Genomic DNA, 18,556 nt, shown 5'->3' on the forward strand with positions numbered 1-18,556 from the left:
CCCCCTCCCCCCTCCCCCCCAGCCCCGCGGGCCCCGGAGCGCACTCCCAGGGCAGCTCTTTGGCGGTTCCGGACTGGGGGTGCAGTAGCACCAAGGAGCCTGCAGGGGAGGCTAGGCCGGGAGGCTGCGGGCCGTTCTCGCCGTCCTCCTGGCCAGACCGGCAATTGCGGTTAAAACCTGCAGATCTCCCCGCCTCCCCGGTCTCTGTCTTTCCCGGCCGGCTTTCTGTCCCCTCTCTGTCTCCGTACCGGACGCTTTGTGTCAATTTCCTGGCTTCTGTTACTTTGTGTCAATGGGGAGCTGAGCCGGAGAAGAGGATGAGCAGGTGGTCCAGGTGGCTGCGGCTTCCCTAGCGCGGCGAGGCGAGCGAAGGGAGGGCGAGGCCGACCAGGAGGAAGAGGTGGAGGAAAAAGGTGGGGGGGGCGCTCAGCCTGCTCGCCTTTGTTCCCGAACCCCTGCCCGGGGCTGCTCTCCAGCCCCAGCTGCCCGCTCCTACACCCTCCGCGAGCCGGGCTGGGCGCCTCTCCGGGATTCCCACCGTGAGCACAACCCCGGCTGAGGCAGAAGCAGGAGCCGGCGCTCCCAACATGGCTGAAATCAGCATCGACCAGTCCAAGCTTCCCGGAGTGAAAGAAGGTAAGGCCCCCGGGGGCCGAGGGTCCCCCCCTCTCTCTCCCCTGACCCAGGGAGGCTCCCGGGGCGACGCCTTTTCCCTCGGCTCTCCAGCCGGGGACGGGGCTGAGGAAAGGCTCGGAGTCCCTAGGATTCCCCACTCGCACTTGAAATCTGGGTCCTGCTTTCCTGCCCCGGAGCCCCGGGAGGTGGGGGCGGCCTCCCCCGCCCCTTGCTGCCCCGTATCCCGTAGCGAGCAGCAGAGGTGGGGCTGCTGAAGACCCCTCCCCAGGGCTCCAGGCTTTTCAAAAAGTTGACACTTGGGACGTCCTGGCCCGGATATCGAAGAGGCTGTCACTGTCCCTCCTCCCCACCCCGGGAGCCTCTCCTGGAGGCTGGGGGAAAGCAGTGGAGGCCAGCTTGATTTTGTAAGGCTCCCTCCCCAGGCCCATAAAAGGGCAGAGCGGAGCAATCACTTGCACCCCGCTAGGCGGCTTTGCTTTGGCCACTGCCCTGGGCCCGGGGGGGGGGGGGGGGGCTGCTCCCGGTTGGGCCGCGGTGCTGAGCCCCGAGGGGTCGTGAGGCTCCAGAAAAATGCCTCCTACTCCAAGCAGATCCGAAGCCTCCGAGAACTCCTCCCGGACTGGCGCCAGATGTGTCTTGGGAAGGTGGGCTGGAAGCTGAGGCCCCTTTGTTCGCTCTGTCATTTCGGCACAAAGCCTTGGGACCGCGGGCTCTTGGGGGTCTGAGCCTTCGCCCGCGGGGCCGGAGCTTTGGGAGACCGGGCTGAGGAGGGGCTCTCTCTGCGAAGTTCCTTCAGTGGGGTCTGGAGCGGGCCATTGTTTGGAAAAGGCTAGGGAGCGTCTGGTCCAGCAGTCTGGGACCTTTGGCTTCCTAGGCTGGCCTGGGACTCCTGCCTGGGTGCTTGAGAGCCTGGGGAGGGCTCTGACCTTTGACTTGCAGATACCCTGTTTTCTGTCCCGGCTGGATTTAGGCCACGGAGTGGTAGGAGCTTGTAAACTCCCTCTTTGCGGGGCTCCGCTGGGCAGAGTGTCCTGGGCTCCCATCTTCCTAACCTGGGAGGTTTCTCCCCAGGACTCAGCCCCAGGAGAAGGCGATGTCTGGTCCTGGGGCTCTGTGTTGCTTTTCCAGCCTTCGCATTTTGATTTGGCTCATTTACCCCCACCTCCAACTCAGTGATGCCAAAGTGGGGGCACAGCTCCAGGGCATTGTATGGGCCAGTGGGTGCCCAGCATGTCCAATTCAAGATGCCCCTTTCTCCGACCCAGTTTTCTGTGAAGTTATGTTGGCTCCTTGTCCCTCTCTCATAATCTCGGACTCCTTGGAAAGGTCATATCTAGTGCCTCCTCCTTCCTGCCTGAGGCTTTCCCTGATTCCCCCCAGCTGGTAGGGTTGGGTGTGGCTGCCTTGTTGTTCAATCCTATCCCGTATTTTGTGGCAACATTTGGTGTTTTCTTGGCAGAGATACTGGACTGGTTTGCCATTTCCTTCTCCAGCTCATTTTATAGATGGAGAAACTGAGGCAAACAGGGTGAAGTGACTTGCCCACTACCTGTCTGAGGCTAGATTTGAACTCAGGAAGAGAAGTCTTCCTGACTAAAGGTCCAGCACTCTATCCATTGTACCACTTAAATTGCTTTGTGTTTCCTGCTGACGGACTGGACCTGTGACATTCCTAGTCCTGGGAACTCGCGGGAAAGGGAACCGTGGGTCAGCATCTCTGTGTCTGAGTCTTTAGAGAGTTACCTAGTACATTGAGAGGTTCAGTGACTTACTCAGGGTTACACATTCCTCCTGTGTCAGGAACAGGATTTACTGCATGTTTATTTTGTACTTCTCTGTCTACATGTTTCCCCTGTAGAAAATAAGCTCCATGAGGGCAGGGACCATCAAATCTTAAGTCTAGAATGAGAAGGAAGGTCACAGAGTTCAACCCCCTCATTTTAAAGATAGGGAAACTGAGACTCATAGAGGTTATGTGACTTAGGGTCATCCAGGTTACGTGTGCCTCAGTCTTGATTTGAGGCCACTTCTTCCTGACCCCACATGCACTGATCTATCCACTTCACCACACCTGCTCTTACAATTTTATAGAAGAAGCAATCAAAGCAAGTAGTTTGCCCAAACTGAGAGACAAGATAGAGAGACAGAGACAGAGTCAGAGAGGGAGAGACAGAGACAAAGAAAAAAGGGATAGAGACAGGACCTAGCACATAGTAGGTGTTAACAAATAATTGCTGATTAAATGAGATTTGCAATATGATGCTGGCCATTTCATTTCACTTGAAAACTGGTTGGGCATGTCCATACAGATATTGAATAGAATGCTGCTAGTGTTTAATTGATTTTTAAAAATCAGTATTTATCCTAAATATTCACTTTAATTGATTGCCAAGATCAAAGTATGTGCACTTTGGGAGGAGCAGACTAGTAGGGGTGGTTGTGATTTGCGTCGGATTCACACTCATTCCTTCTGAGGAGGAGACAGGATAAACTTTCATTGTGGCCTGTCTGTCCTTCCCTAACAATCTCTTGTGACCCTAATTAAAAGAATAAAAGTAGGTGCCCAGCATCTGGGGAGCACACGCCCTGGGAAGGCCACACTGGGACTGTTCTGACTAGGGCAGTTCTAACTTAGTTTGGGAAGGATGTTTAGCAATTCTTTTAATAGGCAGGCTGTTGAAAAGGCTTTCTGAAGCTCTTTGAAAGAAAGGCCTCACTCCCTCCACCCTCCATCCCTTATGGGGCTTTTGAGCACAAAGTGACCACTATGGTGTAGGTTTATCCGTAAGGTTACACTGGCAATTCTGGTCAGGATGGGGGCTGGGAGGCAGAGTCTCCCAGAAAGGACTGTGCCCATCTGGCACCTTTTTAGAGGGGCCACAGTTCTGAGCCCTCAATTATGTGCAATTATGGCAACAGTCAGAAGCGGAGGACAGAGGAACGAGACGCTCAATTTTCTCTCCTCAGCTGAAGTCTAGTCTCTGCCTCAGTGGACCTTTTAGGGAGAGTGAAAAGCATTCATTGTCTGGACAGTGTTATTAATAGGGTTGCTCATGACAGCCTTTACTGACATCCAGTGGTGTGCTTATTTATGAGTAATGGACAGCTTTAGGTTTTCCCTTCCAGCTAGCTCCTGACTCCGGGACCCTGGGCCTTCCCTCACCTGGGCTGACCGTTGCTGTAGTCCTGATTGACTCTCCTTGAGGATGTTTCCCTCCTCAGGGACAGGGGTTCTGCCATTCTTCATTTTATAGGAAATATCTGTTGGTCACCAAGTGCTCCCTGACCATGTGATTATAGTGTAGCCTCCATTGCTTTGAGAGTGTGTGTGTGTGTGTGGGGGGGGGTTAATCATTGGAGGAGGCCCAGTAGGACATAGAGAAATCCTGCATGTGGGACTCAGAGGCCTGGTTGACACCTTGGCTTTACTATTCCTACCCCAAGTGACCTTGGGCAAGTTACTTAACTTCTATGCCTTTAGTTTCCTTCTCCGTAAAATGGGGGGGAGGGGTGGTATTCTGGAGAGTGATTTGGAAGCCTGCCTGAAGGCCTATAAACTGGGTGTGCCCTTTGACCCAGCAACAGCACTACTGGTCTTCATCCTAAAAAGAGCAAAGAAAAGGGAGAAGGCCTATTACTTAATACTTAGAGAATTGGACATTGAGGGGATACCTATCACCTGAGGAGTGGCTGAACAAGTTGTGGTATATGATTGTGATGGAATACTATTGTGTTATAAGAAATGATGAGCAGGATGATTTCAGAGAGATCTGGAAAGACTTTTTATCAACACAAGCAAAGTGAAGTGAGCAGAATCAGAACACTATCCATAGCGACACCGATATTGTAATGATGATCAACTGTGAAAAACTTGGCTAGCCCGATCAACACAGTGGTCCGAGACAGTCCTGGAGGGCCCAGGATGAAAAAATGCTAACCACCTCCAGAGAGGAAACTGATGAACTTGGAATGTAGACTGAGGCTTCCTTTTTAAACTTTCTTTTTAGTGTTTCTTTTGTTTGTGTGTGTTTTTTGCAACATGGAAATATATTTGTTTATGTATAATCGAAATCAGAGTGCTTGCCTTCCCAAGGTGAGAGGGAGAGAGGGGTGGAAGGGAAGGAGAGAATTTGGAATCACAATTTTTTAAAAAAAAAGGTATTTTTTTTTACATGTAATTGGGAAATATTTAACAAAGTAAATATATTTTTTAAATGAGAGGGTCAGACTAGATCATGGTTTATGGTCATTCTAGCTCTAAATGTGTGAACTCATGAGTCACCATGTATTTATTAAACATCTCCTTTTTGCAAGGTCCTGTGCTAGGGCCTGGGGATAGAAAGGAAAAAGAAAACAAACCCTTCCTGTCCTCAAAGAGCTTAGATTCTTTGTGGAAATCAATCATTGCAGGCTGCCCATCTGCCCAATGTGCTGGGGACTTTCCTTGAATTCTCATCATGTACGGATACCCATGGGGCAGTTAGCCGTCTCATTGCAGTCCGTGATTGGCTCACCTTCTTTTCTGGGCATTCGCCTCCGTTGGCATCACTGATGCTAATTCTCTCCCACAAGTCTCGGCTGGTGTCTGATTGGGGCTTGCTCAGCCCCCTTTGTCCACTTGCCTTTGGGTGGCCCATTGCCCTTTGGGTCAGCTTTACTTCCTCATGGGTTATTTTCCACTGCATTGCAGTACTCACACCACAAAGCAGCACAAAAGAATATTGTTGTTTAAACGATAACTTCAAGACAGGATTTTCACTCTCTCCTAGGAGGAGAGGTGATGGGGGTGGTGGAAGACATGACAGGTACATGCCTAAAGGCGCTCTTCCCCCTTGGAGGAAGATGAGCACATGTGGAACTGTCACATAAGGGCATGAGGCAGAAGGATTGAGCATCTTTTTTGGGGATGGTGTGGTGTGGCCCATCTGGGACTACTTTATTGGTATAGGAAATTCTGGGTGAGGACATTTCTCCTGCTGATGAAGCAGCTGAATCTTGAATAGGTCCTTAAGGGCACTGGGATTTCAAGGACTTGCCCAGGGTCTCAGAGCCAGGGATGTCAGGTCTTGAACTCAGGTCTTCCTATATCTGGGACTGGTTCTCTTTCCACTCTGCCCTGCTTACCTCTCTGTACTAGATACTAGGTACTAGAGTTTGGGTCCCAGCTCCAATGGTAAGTTGTATAGCTGACCATCCCTCTTTATTTTTTTTCTTTTGACTTACCCTTTCATTGTAGAACAAATAAGTGTGATTCATTTTGTTACATTTTAAGTACCATTAAAATAGCATTTAACTCCAATGCCCAAGTACTTAAATATAGAAGGTGTCCATGGTTTTTTGGGAGTACTTGGTGTACTTAGGTTTTATTTTTGTTTCAGCAGCTGACAGCCTGTGAACCATACTGTAAGTCATACTCCTGCCTTAATTTCTCCATTTGTAAAAATGATGATGGAAAAAAAAATTCCCAATAAGAAGAAAGGGAGAATGAAGGGCATGGTACTGAAGATCTTTTAGCTTCTTAATAAAAGGCATTTGGAAGGAACAATGTTTGAGAGAAATAAAAGGAGTCAGAAGAAAAGGATTTCATTACCCTGGCAGCCTCTCCCAAGGTTTCACCACATTTGGTCAGAGTCTTCTTCGTTGATTACAGAAGGTAGTGGGAGAATGAACTTCAGGTGTGTGCACATCTCCCCACCTTGCTTCATCACAATAGCAGCTCATCCCTGCTTCTTCTTGATGATGGTTGTTAAGAAAGGATCCCGGGGCTGTTAGCCATGGCCACCCTGGAGTAGAGGGACCTAGGGACCTGAGATTTCCTTAGAATGTTAGAATGGGAAGGGACATGAAGCCTCTGCCCTCTACAGAGCCTTAATAAGTCAATCCTCACTGTCTGAAAGAAGGATGGAGCAGGGGCAGAGTTCTCCCAATACAGGAGACCTCCCTGGCCTGGGCTTTGGACTGTTCTAGCCCTGGCTATCTCCAGCATTTTCAGGTAAAAAGGTTTTCCCCGCAAGTCCCTCCTCCTGATGCCTCAAGCTTCTGCCTTGGTTCCATTGTGACCAGGTGGAGGTGGTCTAGGTCTAGCCCACTTCCTTTTCTGCCTTCTTAAACTGGAGTGTTGGGGCATGGTTCCATCTTTGCCTGGTGAGCTCCTTGGGTAACCACTGGGAGCTCAGAGAAGGCTGTGTGTTGTCTTATGGTGGGACCATCTCTTGGAGGATCATGGGCTCATTGTGTCGGTTTACAGGTTTTCTTGCCAGGTTATCATCTGTCACTTTGTATGCCTTCCAGTATTTCTAATAATCCCTTTCCCCCTTAAGATGAGCTACTTTTAACGAGCTGGGGGCCAGAGACCCAGAAGCTTCTTTAACTCAATCATACAAGAACCCAAATATCATCTGGCATTCTGGGCACTGTGCAAAGAACTAGGGAGGGATTAAGCATTTATATAGCACCTATTATGTGCCAGGCACTCTGCTAGGAGCTAGGGAGGAAGCTTATATATAACACCTACTATGTGCCAGATACTCTGCTATTAGGAACTGGGATGTAAGAGATATGGTTACAAACAGCGTCTGACCTCTTGGAGCTTGCATTTCATTGGAATGGGAGTGTGACATGATCCCAAATCAGAACATTCAGATGGAGAAGGATAAGGACCCTACCAGCTGAAGGCACTGGGGAAGATTTCCTTGGAACAAAGCTAGCCTTGCAGAGCCCTGAAGCCAGATCAAGATTTTGAAAGGTAGAGGTGAGAAAGAAAGTGATTCTACATCTACAAGATGGCCTGGCTGAAATCTCAGAGGCAGGAGGAGGAGAGAGATTGTGGAGTCAAGTTTGGAGATGTTCTAATAGCGCTGTTTGACTGAAACATGACATGCATAAAAGTAGAGTCAAATCGAATATTCAGAGAAGGAAAGACAGCTTAGGGGGCCTTGAGGGTACCTTCTTATTTAACAGGTAGAGAAACTGAGGTCCAAAGCAGTTAACTGACTTGTCTAAGGTCCTCTACATGTTCGGAACCAAGACTCAAGCCAAGGCCCACTGATTACACTTTCTGGACCTTTCAGTACAGTATTTTTTTTTTTTTTGTCAGTACAGTATTTTGAAATAAGGCTGGGAAATGAGGTTGGGGAAAGATTGTGGAGGCCTTAAATTCCAGGCAAAGGAGTTTGTGGAAACAAGGGAGTGAGATGGTTTCTTCAGTTCCTTCAGAAGCATATTTTGGACACTGAATAAAGAAAGGATTAAAGGGGCTAGAAACAGAAAGACCCAGTGGATGGGTCTTGTGGGAGATCAGGAGAGAGCTAATGAAGGTCTGGAAAGAGGTGCTGCCCAGACGAGTGGAGAGAAGGGTCAGGTTGGAGAGATGTGCTGGTCTAAGAATCGATACAGCGTGTCAACAGCCTGGATGAGCTGCCTGGGATAGGAGAGGGAAAAGTCAAGCCTCCTTTGGATTTTGTGAACCTGGATCACTGGAAGGTCGTCAGTGGGACCCTTGACTTACATAGAGAATTTGCTGGGAAGAACGAGTTTAAGGGAGAGGATTTTGGATGTGATGAATTTGAGATGTTAGCAGGGCAGCCAAGCATAAATGGTGAACAAACAGTTGAAGCTGCAGCATCAGAGCCAAAGAGAGAGGTTAGGGCTGGATATATAAATCTGGAAGTCATCTCTATAGAGAAAATTAATGACCGAATGGGATCCCCAAGAAGAAAACTATGTAATTGTGAGTCAAAATAAGAGCAAAAGCAGAGAACTATTCTGATACGGGCAGTATGTGAAATTAAGGCATGCACTTTGGACCATCTGTCAGCCGCTCCTTGAATTTCTGTTATTTTCCATAGTCAAATGACTGAATAGGTGAGAGGTCACTACATTCCCCTGGCAACCCTTCTCCCAATCACTGACGCCAGCCAAATCCCAGCTGTTCCAGATCGGAAAACTCCTTGCCAGCCAAATGTGATAAAAGGCACCATTGGTCTCTCCTGCCTTTTGTTCTGGCCTTCAGTCCTGATTCACAAAAGCATGAAGAAAAGCCCACAAGGAAAAATTGTGACATGTTCTCTGATGTTTTCATTCTCAGCATGGAGGGCATAAGATTTAGTGCTGGCAGGGAATTGTTGAGTCCAGGACCCCTTCATTATGTTATTGGGGAACTGGAAGCCCAGAGAAGGTCCTTCCCAATGGCCATGTAGGTGGCACGTACAGCCTGGCACAACCAGGAGGGAAACCTTTCTCTTGACTGCCAATCCATACAGCTCTGGGCAAATGAGGCTGAATGTCTGTATTCCTTTCAGAGGAACCTGAAAGGTTTTTATTTTTTTTTTGGCTTGTTTTCATTTTTATTGTGAAAATAACAATCATCAACAAGTGAGTATTTTACTGTCCAAAGAAGAGCAAAAAAAAAGGGGGGGATTGAATATGAAACTATGAACTTTTACTTGGGAATGTTGCAGTTTTTTCATTTTTATTTTTAACACATATTAAATTTCCCTTTGTCAGGACAGAACTGGTCTATTTGTGTCTTTTTCTGAACATTTTAAATGATGCCCCCAAAGAACTAAGTTAAACGTCACATTGCATTCCCCACGTACCCCATGGAGGATGTTCTGGATTGAGCTGCAAGTCAGAAGACTTTGCTGCTGCTCTCCCCAGAAAGGCCCAATAGAACATACGCTGCCTAAGGACAAGGAAGGGTGGTTTTGTCTTAGATCCCCAGCACTGGCCCTCCGACGTTATTCGTGCCTAACAGATCTGTGTTCAGATGAATGAGAAGTTTGGGGTTTAATTACACTGCCTGCCTGAATCTCCCCCCAAGGCCCTACAGCACTTAGTATAGTGCTTGGCATGTCCTAGGCACTTAATAAAGTTTATTGACTGATTGACTGACTACAGCCATTCTTCCTTTATGCACCTGGCTTTAGTTTGTCTCATCTGTTTTCCAGTCTCACAGACCTCCACTCCCACTCCTAGCTCAGTGGGGCTGCTTCGCCTGATCCTATCATCCCACAACTGAGCCTCCTCGCTCAACTGAGGCTTCATTGTATGTCCCTAATACATTTCTTCTGTCTCTCCTGTGTGTGGTCATCTCACTGCAGCTGTGCCTACAATTATTGGCCCCTGGCCCTGCCTCTCCGCTCATCTCTTACTGTTCCCTCGGATTCAAGGGTGACCCACCAGGGACACCAGGAGGCTGGACATGATGTCTAGACTCAGGATCCAGGCTCAGACACATCTGGGCACCTTGACTCTGTCCTGGGCTTGAGGACACTCTGTCTCCTGTCCCAGTCACCATTTTGTGGTACCTCAGTGCCTCCTTGAGGGCATACTGCAGTTCCCAGGCTTGGTTTCTCCTAGAGAGTCAGTTATCCACTTGGTCTCATTCCACTGCCCAGGAGCTTTAGGCTGGAATATTAGGAGCTTCCTAAGGCCACCAGAGTTGGAGGTCTCCCTGCTAGGGCTTGCAGTATTTCTTCTTTCTTTCTTTCTTTCTTTCTTTCTTTCTTTCTTTCTTTCTTTCTTTCTTTCTTTCTTTCTTTCTTTCTTTCTTTCTTTCTTTCTCTCTCTCTCTTTCTTTCTTTCTCTCTTTCTTTCTTTCTCTCTTTCTTTCTCTCTCTCTCTTTCTTTCTTTCTTTCTTTTTTCAGTCACAAAGTCAGCCAAAAAAAATCTATCATAAAAATTTCCATATGTAAACAACACAAAAAGAAGATTGCATTTTTTTTTTAAGTGTAGATTCCATTTTGCATGGTAATCATGCCCTCATGGTCCTATTTGAGTGTCCTCTGGCACTTCTGTGTGTTTTTAAATGTTTCATTGACCTTTTCTTTCTTTCTTTTTCCTTTTTGAAATCATTACTCTCTTTCCTACCACTGCTCCTCCCCTTTCTTCCCCTTCCCCCTCCTCCCCCATAACAAGTAGAGTCAACGGGTCTTTCTTTTTCTTACTCTGAGCACATGGGCTCCCAAGAAATGTGGGGAACAGCTGCTGAGCAGATGGATGTGAGCAGAGTGAGAAAGGCACCTAGAGCCAGGCCTTCTCCTGCTCAAGCCAAGCAAATGGAGCTGACTGCCACCTTGTCAGTTTCATCATTTTCTTTTCAAAGGGCAGCACCAGGGGATGCCTGTTTATTCCCTGCTTAGCACCCAGTGTCTTGCTCTGGCTTAGGAACTGTTCAGGGACTTCCCTCCTTAGGAATTGAAAGTATTCCCCTTTTGAGAGGAAGAGGGTGGAGGAACTGGACAAAGGTCAAGCCTGGAAGGTTAGAGTATCAGTACAAGAGACACAGCTAAGCTTCCACTTTCTCTAGGAGAGCCCATGTCCAAAGGACATATTTTCATTAATGATAATAATGACAGCCTCCATTTATATATTGATCTAGTGTTTGTGAGGCATGGTTACACACACATACATACACACACATTATCCCATTTGATGCTCACAACAAATCTGAGAAGTTATTATTTGGGTTAAGTTGTTTGCAAGTCTTAAAGTGCTGTACAAATGTCACTCATCATCATCATCATCATCATCATCTCCATTTCATTAATGTTTTTTTTTTTTTTTTGCCGAGGCAATTGGGGTTAAGTGACTTACCCAGGGTCAACATCATCTCCATTTTATAAATGGGGCCACTAAGGCTGGAAGAAGTTAAATAACCCGCTGAGGGCCATACAGGAACAATCAAAAGTATTTGAAATCAGGTCTTAATGAATACAAGTCCAACCCACTGGACACCACAACTGGTGCCTTTCCAAAGTGGACAAGCAGGACAGATTGGTTGCTTCTTTTCTTTCTCCATCCTCTGGGGTGATTTGTTGGTGCCCTCGTGTTAAACAGTTGTTGTATTGGCAGCTAGGTGGCCCAAGATCTAGAGACATGAACTTGGAGTCAAGAAGACCTGAGTTCAAATACAGCCTCACATACTTCCTAGCTCCACTTCCTGGGCAAGTTTCCCTGCCCAGTTTCCTTATTTATAAAATGGGGATAAGAAAAGTTCCTACCTCCCAGGGTTGTTGTGATGAAAAATTGAGATAACATTTATGTAGAACTCTGCAAACCTTAAAGTACCATCTAGGCATTAATATCTTTGCTTCTTGTTGAAAAGAAGCCTCATTTGTCTCTTTCAGAAGGAAAGAGAGCTGGGGGTGGGGGGGAGGGGCAAGGAGTGTCGTGCACCAGAGTGGGTACTAGTCTGATCATTTCTGAATAAGGACAAGGCTACTAAAAATAACTTGCATGAGTATACTGAGTTACAATTTACCAGGGCTTTCTTCATAACAGCCCCATGAGAAACTTTGCTGTTCTTCAGCATCTTGGGAGAATCTCCCAGTGACAGCTGCTATTGATTAGAGATTTTGTGGTTCTTGCCGTTCAGTCGTTTTCAGTCACATCCGACTCTTTGTGACCTCATTTGGGGTTTTCTTGGAAAAATTAGTTTGCTGTTTCCTTCTCCACATCATTTTACAGATGAGGAAACTGAGGCAAACAGGGTCACACAGTTAGTAAGTGTTTGAGGACAGATTTGCAGTCAGGAAGAGGAGTCTTCCTGAGTTTAGGACCAGCACTCTGTCCACTGCACCACCTAGCTGTGCCTTGATTGGAGAACTTGGGACCAAGCTCTCCCTCCCTCCTTCCTGAACTCACCAGACGGTAAACTCCGGAAGGACAGGGAATATTTTCTTTTTGTCTTTATATTCCCATCGCCTAGCATAGTTGTTCACATCTAGTAGGAGCTTAATAAATGCATATTGGATTGAATTCCTAACAGATGCATTCATCTGTGAAGTTGACTTTGCAGGGTATGACCCACATTTACCAAGTTTACTGATACTGATTCAGGGTCTGTTAACAGTATCTTATTTAAATTTGGATTCTTAGTATACACACAAAGGATACATGTGTGTTTACCTAGGATTTTTTTTTTGGCGGGGGGAGCTTCTACTGTCCAGTAAGATGCTACTTTGTGACTCATCCCATAAAAGAGAGTTACAGTTTCTTAGATGTTGTTGAGGCCATGTGGTAAGCTGTGATGGTAAACAGAAGTGGATCCCTTCGGCTGCATGTTGACTGAGAAAGCCACAGATTCGCAGTGCTATGTTGCGTTGTATTTTTATTTATTTTGGCAAATGTTTCTAATTACATTTTAATCTGGTTTGGTTACCCTCGAGGAGTTTTGCTGGCCTGCCCTGAGTTTGACACCTTTGCCTTATGCCAGCCATTGAAGGAGCTGGAGATGTTTAGCCTGGAGAAGAGAAAGCTTAGGAAGGAAGGAGGGGAGCTCAGTAACTGTCTTCAAATGTTTGAGTGGCTGACATGTGGAAGAGGGATTAATCCTGTTCTCCTGGGCTCCAGGGGGCAGATCTTGGAGCAGGAACTTGAAGGTGTAGAAGAGGACAGATTTAGACGATGTCAGGCAAGATTTCTCCTAATGGGCTACCTTGGAGTGGTGGGATGCTGGTTTCCCCCTCAGGCATGGAAGAAATGGTCACTTGGCACGTGGATTTTAGTTCAGGCACAGGTGGGATTAAGTTGCCACTGAGGCTCTTTACAATTCTGAGATCCTGTTAACTTGACTTAGTGATAAAGTTGTTCTTATTACAACTGTCTGCTACTGAGTGGGGGGGGGAGGGAAGGAAAATGGGTCAGGAGAACAGAAGAGGAACCACAGACAGAGCCCAGGACAGGGGTCCAAATGAAGCTTTAGGCTGCTTTTCTTTTCTTCTAAAACATATTTGCTTTTAAAGTAGTTCGTTTGAGCAATACAACAAGTAAAAGTCATAGATTAAGAGCAAAGCATGGTGTTGGATACCATGGATTCAAAGCAAAGGAGGCCTGCCCTCTGCTTTCTGACCCTCCCAGAGAACTGGTTTGATATGTGCTGTACAAAATAATAATAATAATAATAATAATAATAATAATAAAAGTGGCAATGTATAAAATACCCAAAGATTCATGAGTTCTGCAAAAGGAAAATATATTTTCTCACTGGAGCTGGAAAGGGAAAGCTGTCTGGAAAAAGTGGCCTCTGAACTAGATTTTGATGGATGGATAGAATTGTTTACAGGTAGAGGTATGGGAGGACATTTTAGTTATAGTAAACAGCATAGGGAAGACCCGGAGATGAGAAATTCGGACTGGCATCCAATCGTGGAGGGTCCTGAATGCCAGGCTGAGGTGTTTGGATTCTATTTGATGGCAGTAGGAAGCCACCTAAATTGTTGATCGAGGAATATGTGATCCGATTGCAGAGTATACCTGTGGTAAAGAACACTGTGGAGCAGGCGTCTTCTGACTGTTCTGATCCCCTTTCTCTTGTGGAATTAGGGTTAGTGTTCACACCTTTAGGGGTTTAAGTTATGATCTTTTGTGCAGTCACTGCTTTCCCCCTCCTGTCCTTCTCTACATATATATATATATATATATATATATATATATATATATATATATGTATAATGTCATATCATACCATTTGTGTGTGTGTGTGTGTGTGTGTGTGTGTGTAGGAATGGGTAGAGCTCACATACATCATCTGAAATTGAACCATAAGGAATCTATATTTCTCTCCCCAGAGCACATCATGAAACTGAAATCATTATTGATGTAATATGAGCGAGAGGGTGTACTGGGCAAATCTCTCCTTTTCTCTGTTTCTCTGTCTCTCTCTGTCTCTCTCTCTCTCTGTCTCTCTCTGTCTCTGTCTCTGTCTCTGTCTCTCTCTCTCTCTCTCTCTCTCTCTATATATATATATATATATATATATTTTGAGCCTAGATATGAAACACCTGTGTGGATATTAGTCTGATTCTGCAAATAACACGTTACAAAGTAAAAGAAGATCCTTCAAAGTAGAAAACAGTTTGTCACTTTGCTCCTCAGTTCAGGGACAAGCTGGTCCTAGTGTATTTTCACTTCCTCTCTGGGGAAACTACAGGAGAGCACAGGTGAACTTCCGGGCCTGATTTCAAGGCTAAATCCATGCCAGAGAGTAATGAAGTCAGGTTCCATAGAACATAGGTTGGTAGAGCTGAAGGAATCATCAGGAGAAGTTCCCAGTGGGGCTAGGGAGAGGCCCAGGATGCTTGTGGGCCATTTGGGCACTGGGCTTCCCCAGGCTGTGCTGTCCCAGTCTGTGCTGTCCCGGTCTGTGCTGTGGGTGTGGGCCTGGTGGGTCATTCCCAGGAACCTCTCTCAGAGAGCTGCTACAGGCCCAGACCTGACTGGCTAGGTGCCAGAGCACTAATTTGATGAGACTGACTGTGTTTACTTTGATCCTGGGGAGTTTGTGCTTTTTCTAAGACACGGGATTGAATGAAAGGCAATTGGAAGGCTCGTGGCTAATGGAAGCTTTTCTCCAGATAGGGAAAAGATGTCTGCCACCTAGCATGTGTAAAAGTCACATTAATTGGTAGTGATGAGTTATTGATTTATTTTTTTAAAGAAAGGTTAGAGTAGAATAGGCATGGATGTCGAGTAGATTGTAAAAGAGACTACATCTGGGCTGCTGGGCAGTTGGGCAGGGCTATAGGGGGTGTAGTCTTTGATCCTGTGGTTTTTGTTTTCTACATTGAAAAACATGATTCTGAGAAGGGTCTTGAGACTTAAGCAGACTGCTGCCAAAGGGATCCATGACCACCCCCCCCCCAAAAAAAGAACCCCTCAACTTTAGGAGTTGACTGGGCTGTTGAGCAGTTCAATGACTTGCCCAGGGTCATACAACCAGAATGTATCAGAGGGAGGATTTGAACTTAGGTCTCCCTGACTTAGATGCCAACTCCCTACCCATTATACGGTGCTACCTCTCAATATTCTTTATACGATCTGTATAGAGCAGAGGTGGGGAACCTGTGGCCTTGAGACCCTTCGACTGAATCCAAACTGTACAGAACAAATCCCCTTAATAAAAGATTTGTTCTGTAAAACTTTGACTCAGTGAAAAGGCCACACCCAAGGACCTAGAGGATCACATGTGGCCTCAAGGCCTCAAGTTCCCACCCCTGGATAGAGTAATACCATAAAATAGAATATTAAAATAATAGTTTTCTTATTAACACTAATAAGAGGACCTAATTGTTTCCTGGGGCTTTAAGTTTTGCAGAGTGCCTTCTTTACAGCTCCTTCTTAGTGCAAGTATTGTTATCTCTGGATGAAGAGACTGAGGGTCTGAGGGGCTCCTTGATCTTTTCGTGATAGTACAGTAAATGCCACCTGCTATTGGCTTCTAGGCCAGATACCCTGAACCTAGCTCCAGCTCTCCACCCTCTGGGCTTCACTAACTTTGTAGCTTAAAGTTCCTAGTTCTGCCCCCAGGGGCCAAACAAGCCTAGTACAGTTCCTTCTTCAAATACTTGAGGGAGACCAGGCTCTCTCCTTCTCCAAATACCTAGTCATCCTTCTCGTTGTGGATATCATCGTCTTCTTCTTCTCCTCTTCTTCTCCTCCTCCTCTTCTTCTCCTTCTCCTCCTCCTCCTTCTTCTCCTCCTTCTCCTCCCTGTCTTCCTGAGTCTGAGATCTGCTCACACTCTCCTATGCAGCTTGCTATTGCAGTAAAGTGCTAGATCACGAACCGAGAAGATCTGAGTTCAAATCCAGTCTCAGGTACTTATTAGCTCGAAGACCCTGGCCAAGTCACTTAACTGTTTGACTCAATTTCTTTAGCTGTAAAATGGAGATAAGAATAGCACCTGCCATTGTGAGAATTGAATGAGATCATATTTGTGAAGCTCTTAGCACGGCGCCGGGCACATAGAAGGTAGCTAATAAATGCTTGTTTCTTTCCTTCCTGCTCATAAAGCTTTGGTGAGATAGTAGTCACCAACTCTATTCTCTCTGATGAAATGGAAGATCACAAGGCTTTTGTGCTGCCTCCAAGTCCTCTGGACCCCTGGCCATGATCGTCTGATCTACTGATGGAAGCTAATGGCAGTTTTTGTTTCTGTTTTTAGTGAAGTTTAAGGTAGAGTTTCCAACTGAGAGGATAGCAGTAAGGGGGAGCTATGGGAGTTTTGAGGAAGAATGCAAAGTTTTGGAAAGGCTTCGTCAGTGAGAGGGATAATGCCTTACTGCAGTGAGGACCCAGTTGAGATTCTGTGACATGAATTTGGGGTGAATCCAGTTGGCATGGTTTTATGATTTTCTCCAGCTGTATTTAGTGGCATGTAAGCAGGATAGTTGTAATTATCCAGACTTGACATGGAAGATCCGTGCTAGGATAGGAGGGTGAGGGACTTTTGGGGAAAAAGAAGACAGTATAGACTAGAAGTATTTTCACAAGTGGTCAGGATGGGAAGGGAGATTGTAGCCAGTGTGAGTGAGGGTAATGTCCTCAGAAAGAAGGGAAGAATGGAGGAGACTGGAGGTCACGGTGTGGTTGAAGAACTGAGTTTGGGGGTGCAAAGTAGAGGAAGAGTTGGAATGGCAATAGATTGGGCTCAGATCTGGGAATTTCCCCGCTCCTCAACATGGGCATTATGCATTCGTGGGTGAAGGGAAGCTCCAGGGTATGGCTGTCCTGGGTAGCTGAGGTGGGCTGGAGGAGAACGTCATGGGAGATGAGGAAGTGAGCACCTGGAAGGTTCTAGGCACGTTGCTGTTCCCCTACATGAGGGCAGCAGTTGGGGACAAGCTCCTCATTTTTCTCCAGGCCGCCTCTCCACTTCTTCTGTCAGGTCCCAGGCCCCAGTTCTCCTGCCTAAAGCTTCATTCTTCTATGCGGTGCTTTCTCTCTCTTGTCCCCAGCTGAGTTCTTATCTCTCCCAGCTCCTCCCCCTTTGCAGCTTCCTCCATCAGACCATAGATTCCTTAGGACAAGGCCAGGGACTGTCTGCCTTGTATTTGTATTCCCAGAACTTAGTTTTTCATAAAATGCTTGCTGACTGTTTACTTCCTGCTCTGTGAGTCAGGCACTGCACATAGTTTAATACCCTCCTTGCTCAACTACTGTTTTACAAATGAAGAAACTGAGGCCAGCTGGGACAGGGGGAGAGGTCCATGTAACTCACTTGAGGTCATGGCAGACTGGTGGCAAAGTCAAGTCTGGCACCTAGATCTCCTGCCTCCCGATTCAGTGTTCAAGTAGGTGGGAGCCTTGAAAAGAGGGTTCATTAAAGGGAACTTTCCTGTGTTATGAATAAAGGAGAATGGATACCGGACTCCTTTGTTGGGCCTCTCATTTGTGTGTCTGTTTCTAAGGCAAAGACAGTACATGCCTACTTTCTCAAGTTGAGCTTGGAATGGAATTTTGGCCAGAAATACTCGCCATAATTCATTAACTCTTGTTATTAACGTAAATAGTTCAGTGAAAGTGAAAGTGGTAGCTGAGTCCTTACTCTGCTCTCAGTTTGGTTTTGAGAGCCCCAACTGGGCCCCAACTCTGGCTGAGTCCAAGAGGTTGTGACTTCCACCAGCAGGCCGACTGGGGGTTTCCAGCATTGCAGGGGGCAGGACAAAATTCACAGTTCACCAAACTTCCAGTGTTTTCAATTAAACTTCTGTCTTTTAAAAGAAAAAAAAGAGTTCCATATAAACAAAATGTGGAGTCCAGATGCGGCTCTGACTCTTTTTTCCCCTTCTCTTTTTAGATAAATGATTCAGCATAAATTTAACTAAAAACCTCAGCAAAACCAATCAGTGCTACCTTAGAGCTCTTTACATCTGAATAAATAAATTTCAGTAAATACAATGCTCCAGACACATTTTAATCACCTCCTCTGAGACCCCTCAAATGTTTTTTTCCTGTTGATTTATCTCAAGTAATTTTTTAAAAAAAAATTTCCCTTTTGTAGAACTGTGCTTAGTACGAGCAGCCTGGCATTGTGGATGGGATACTGGGCTTGGAGCCAAGAAACCTGGATTGTAATTGTGCAGTGTAAGCCTGGGAAGGTCACCTAACTTTGGCTTATTAATTGTGTTGGGCTTAT

General features: G+C 46.3%; 1 protein-coding gene across 2 annotated transcripts in view; it reads left to right on the plus strand.

The window, feature by feature from the left end:
- The first annotated feature begins 77 nt into the window (after positions 1-77).
- Positions 78-18,556, plus strand: part of CCDC50 (coiled-coil domain containing 50) — an 83,369-nt gene continuing 64,890 nt past the window's right edge. The window contains exon 1 of one of the 2 annotated variants that reach the window (XM_027848862.1): positions 78-636. In XM_027848862.1, coding sequence (XP_027704663.1) covers positions 588-636 — 49 coding nt within the window. In that variant the 5' untranslated portion in view covers positions 78-587. The remainder of the gene's footprint in view (positions 637-18,556) is intronic. The other variant, XM_027848861.1, reaches the window with a different exon arrangement.

This window comes from Vombatus ursinus, unplaced genomic scaffold (genome assembly GCF_900497805.2).
Source record: "Vombatus ursinus unplaced genomic scaffold, bare-nosed wombat genome assembly UNPS02006874.1, whole genome shotgun sequence".
Lineage (NCBI taxonomy): Eukaryota > Metazoa > Chordata > Mammalia > Diprotodontia > Vombatidae > Vombatus > Vombatus ursinus.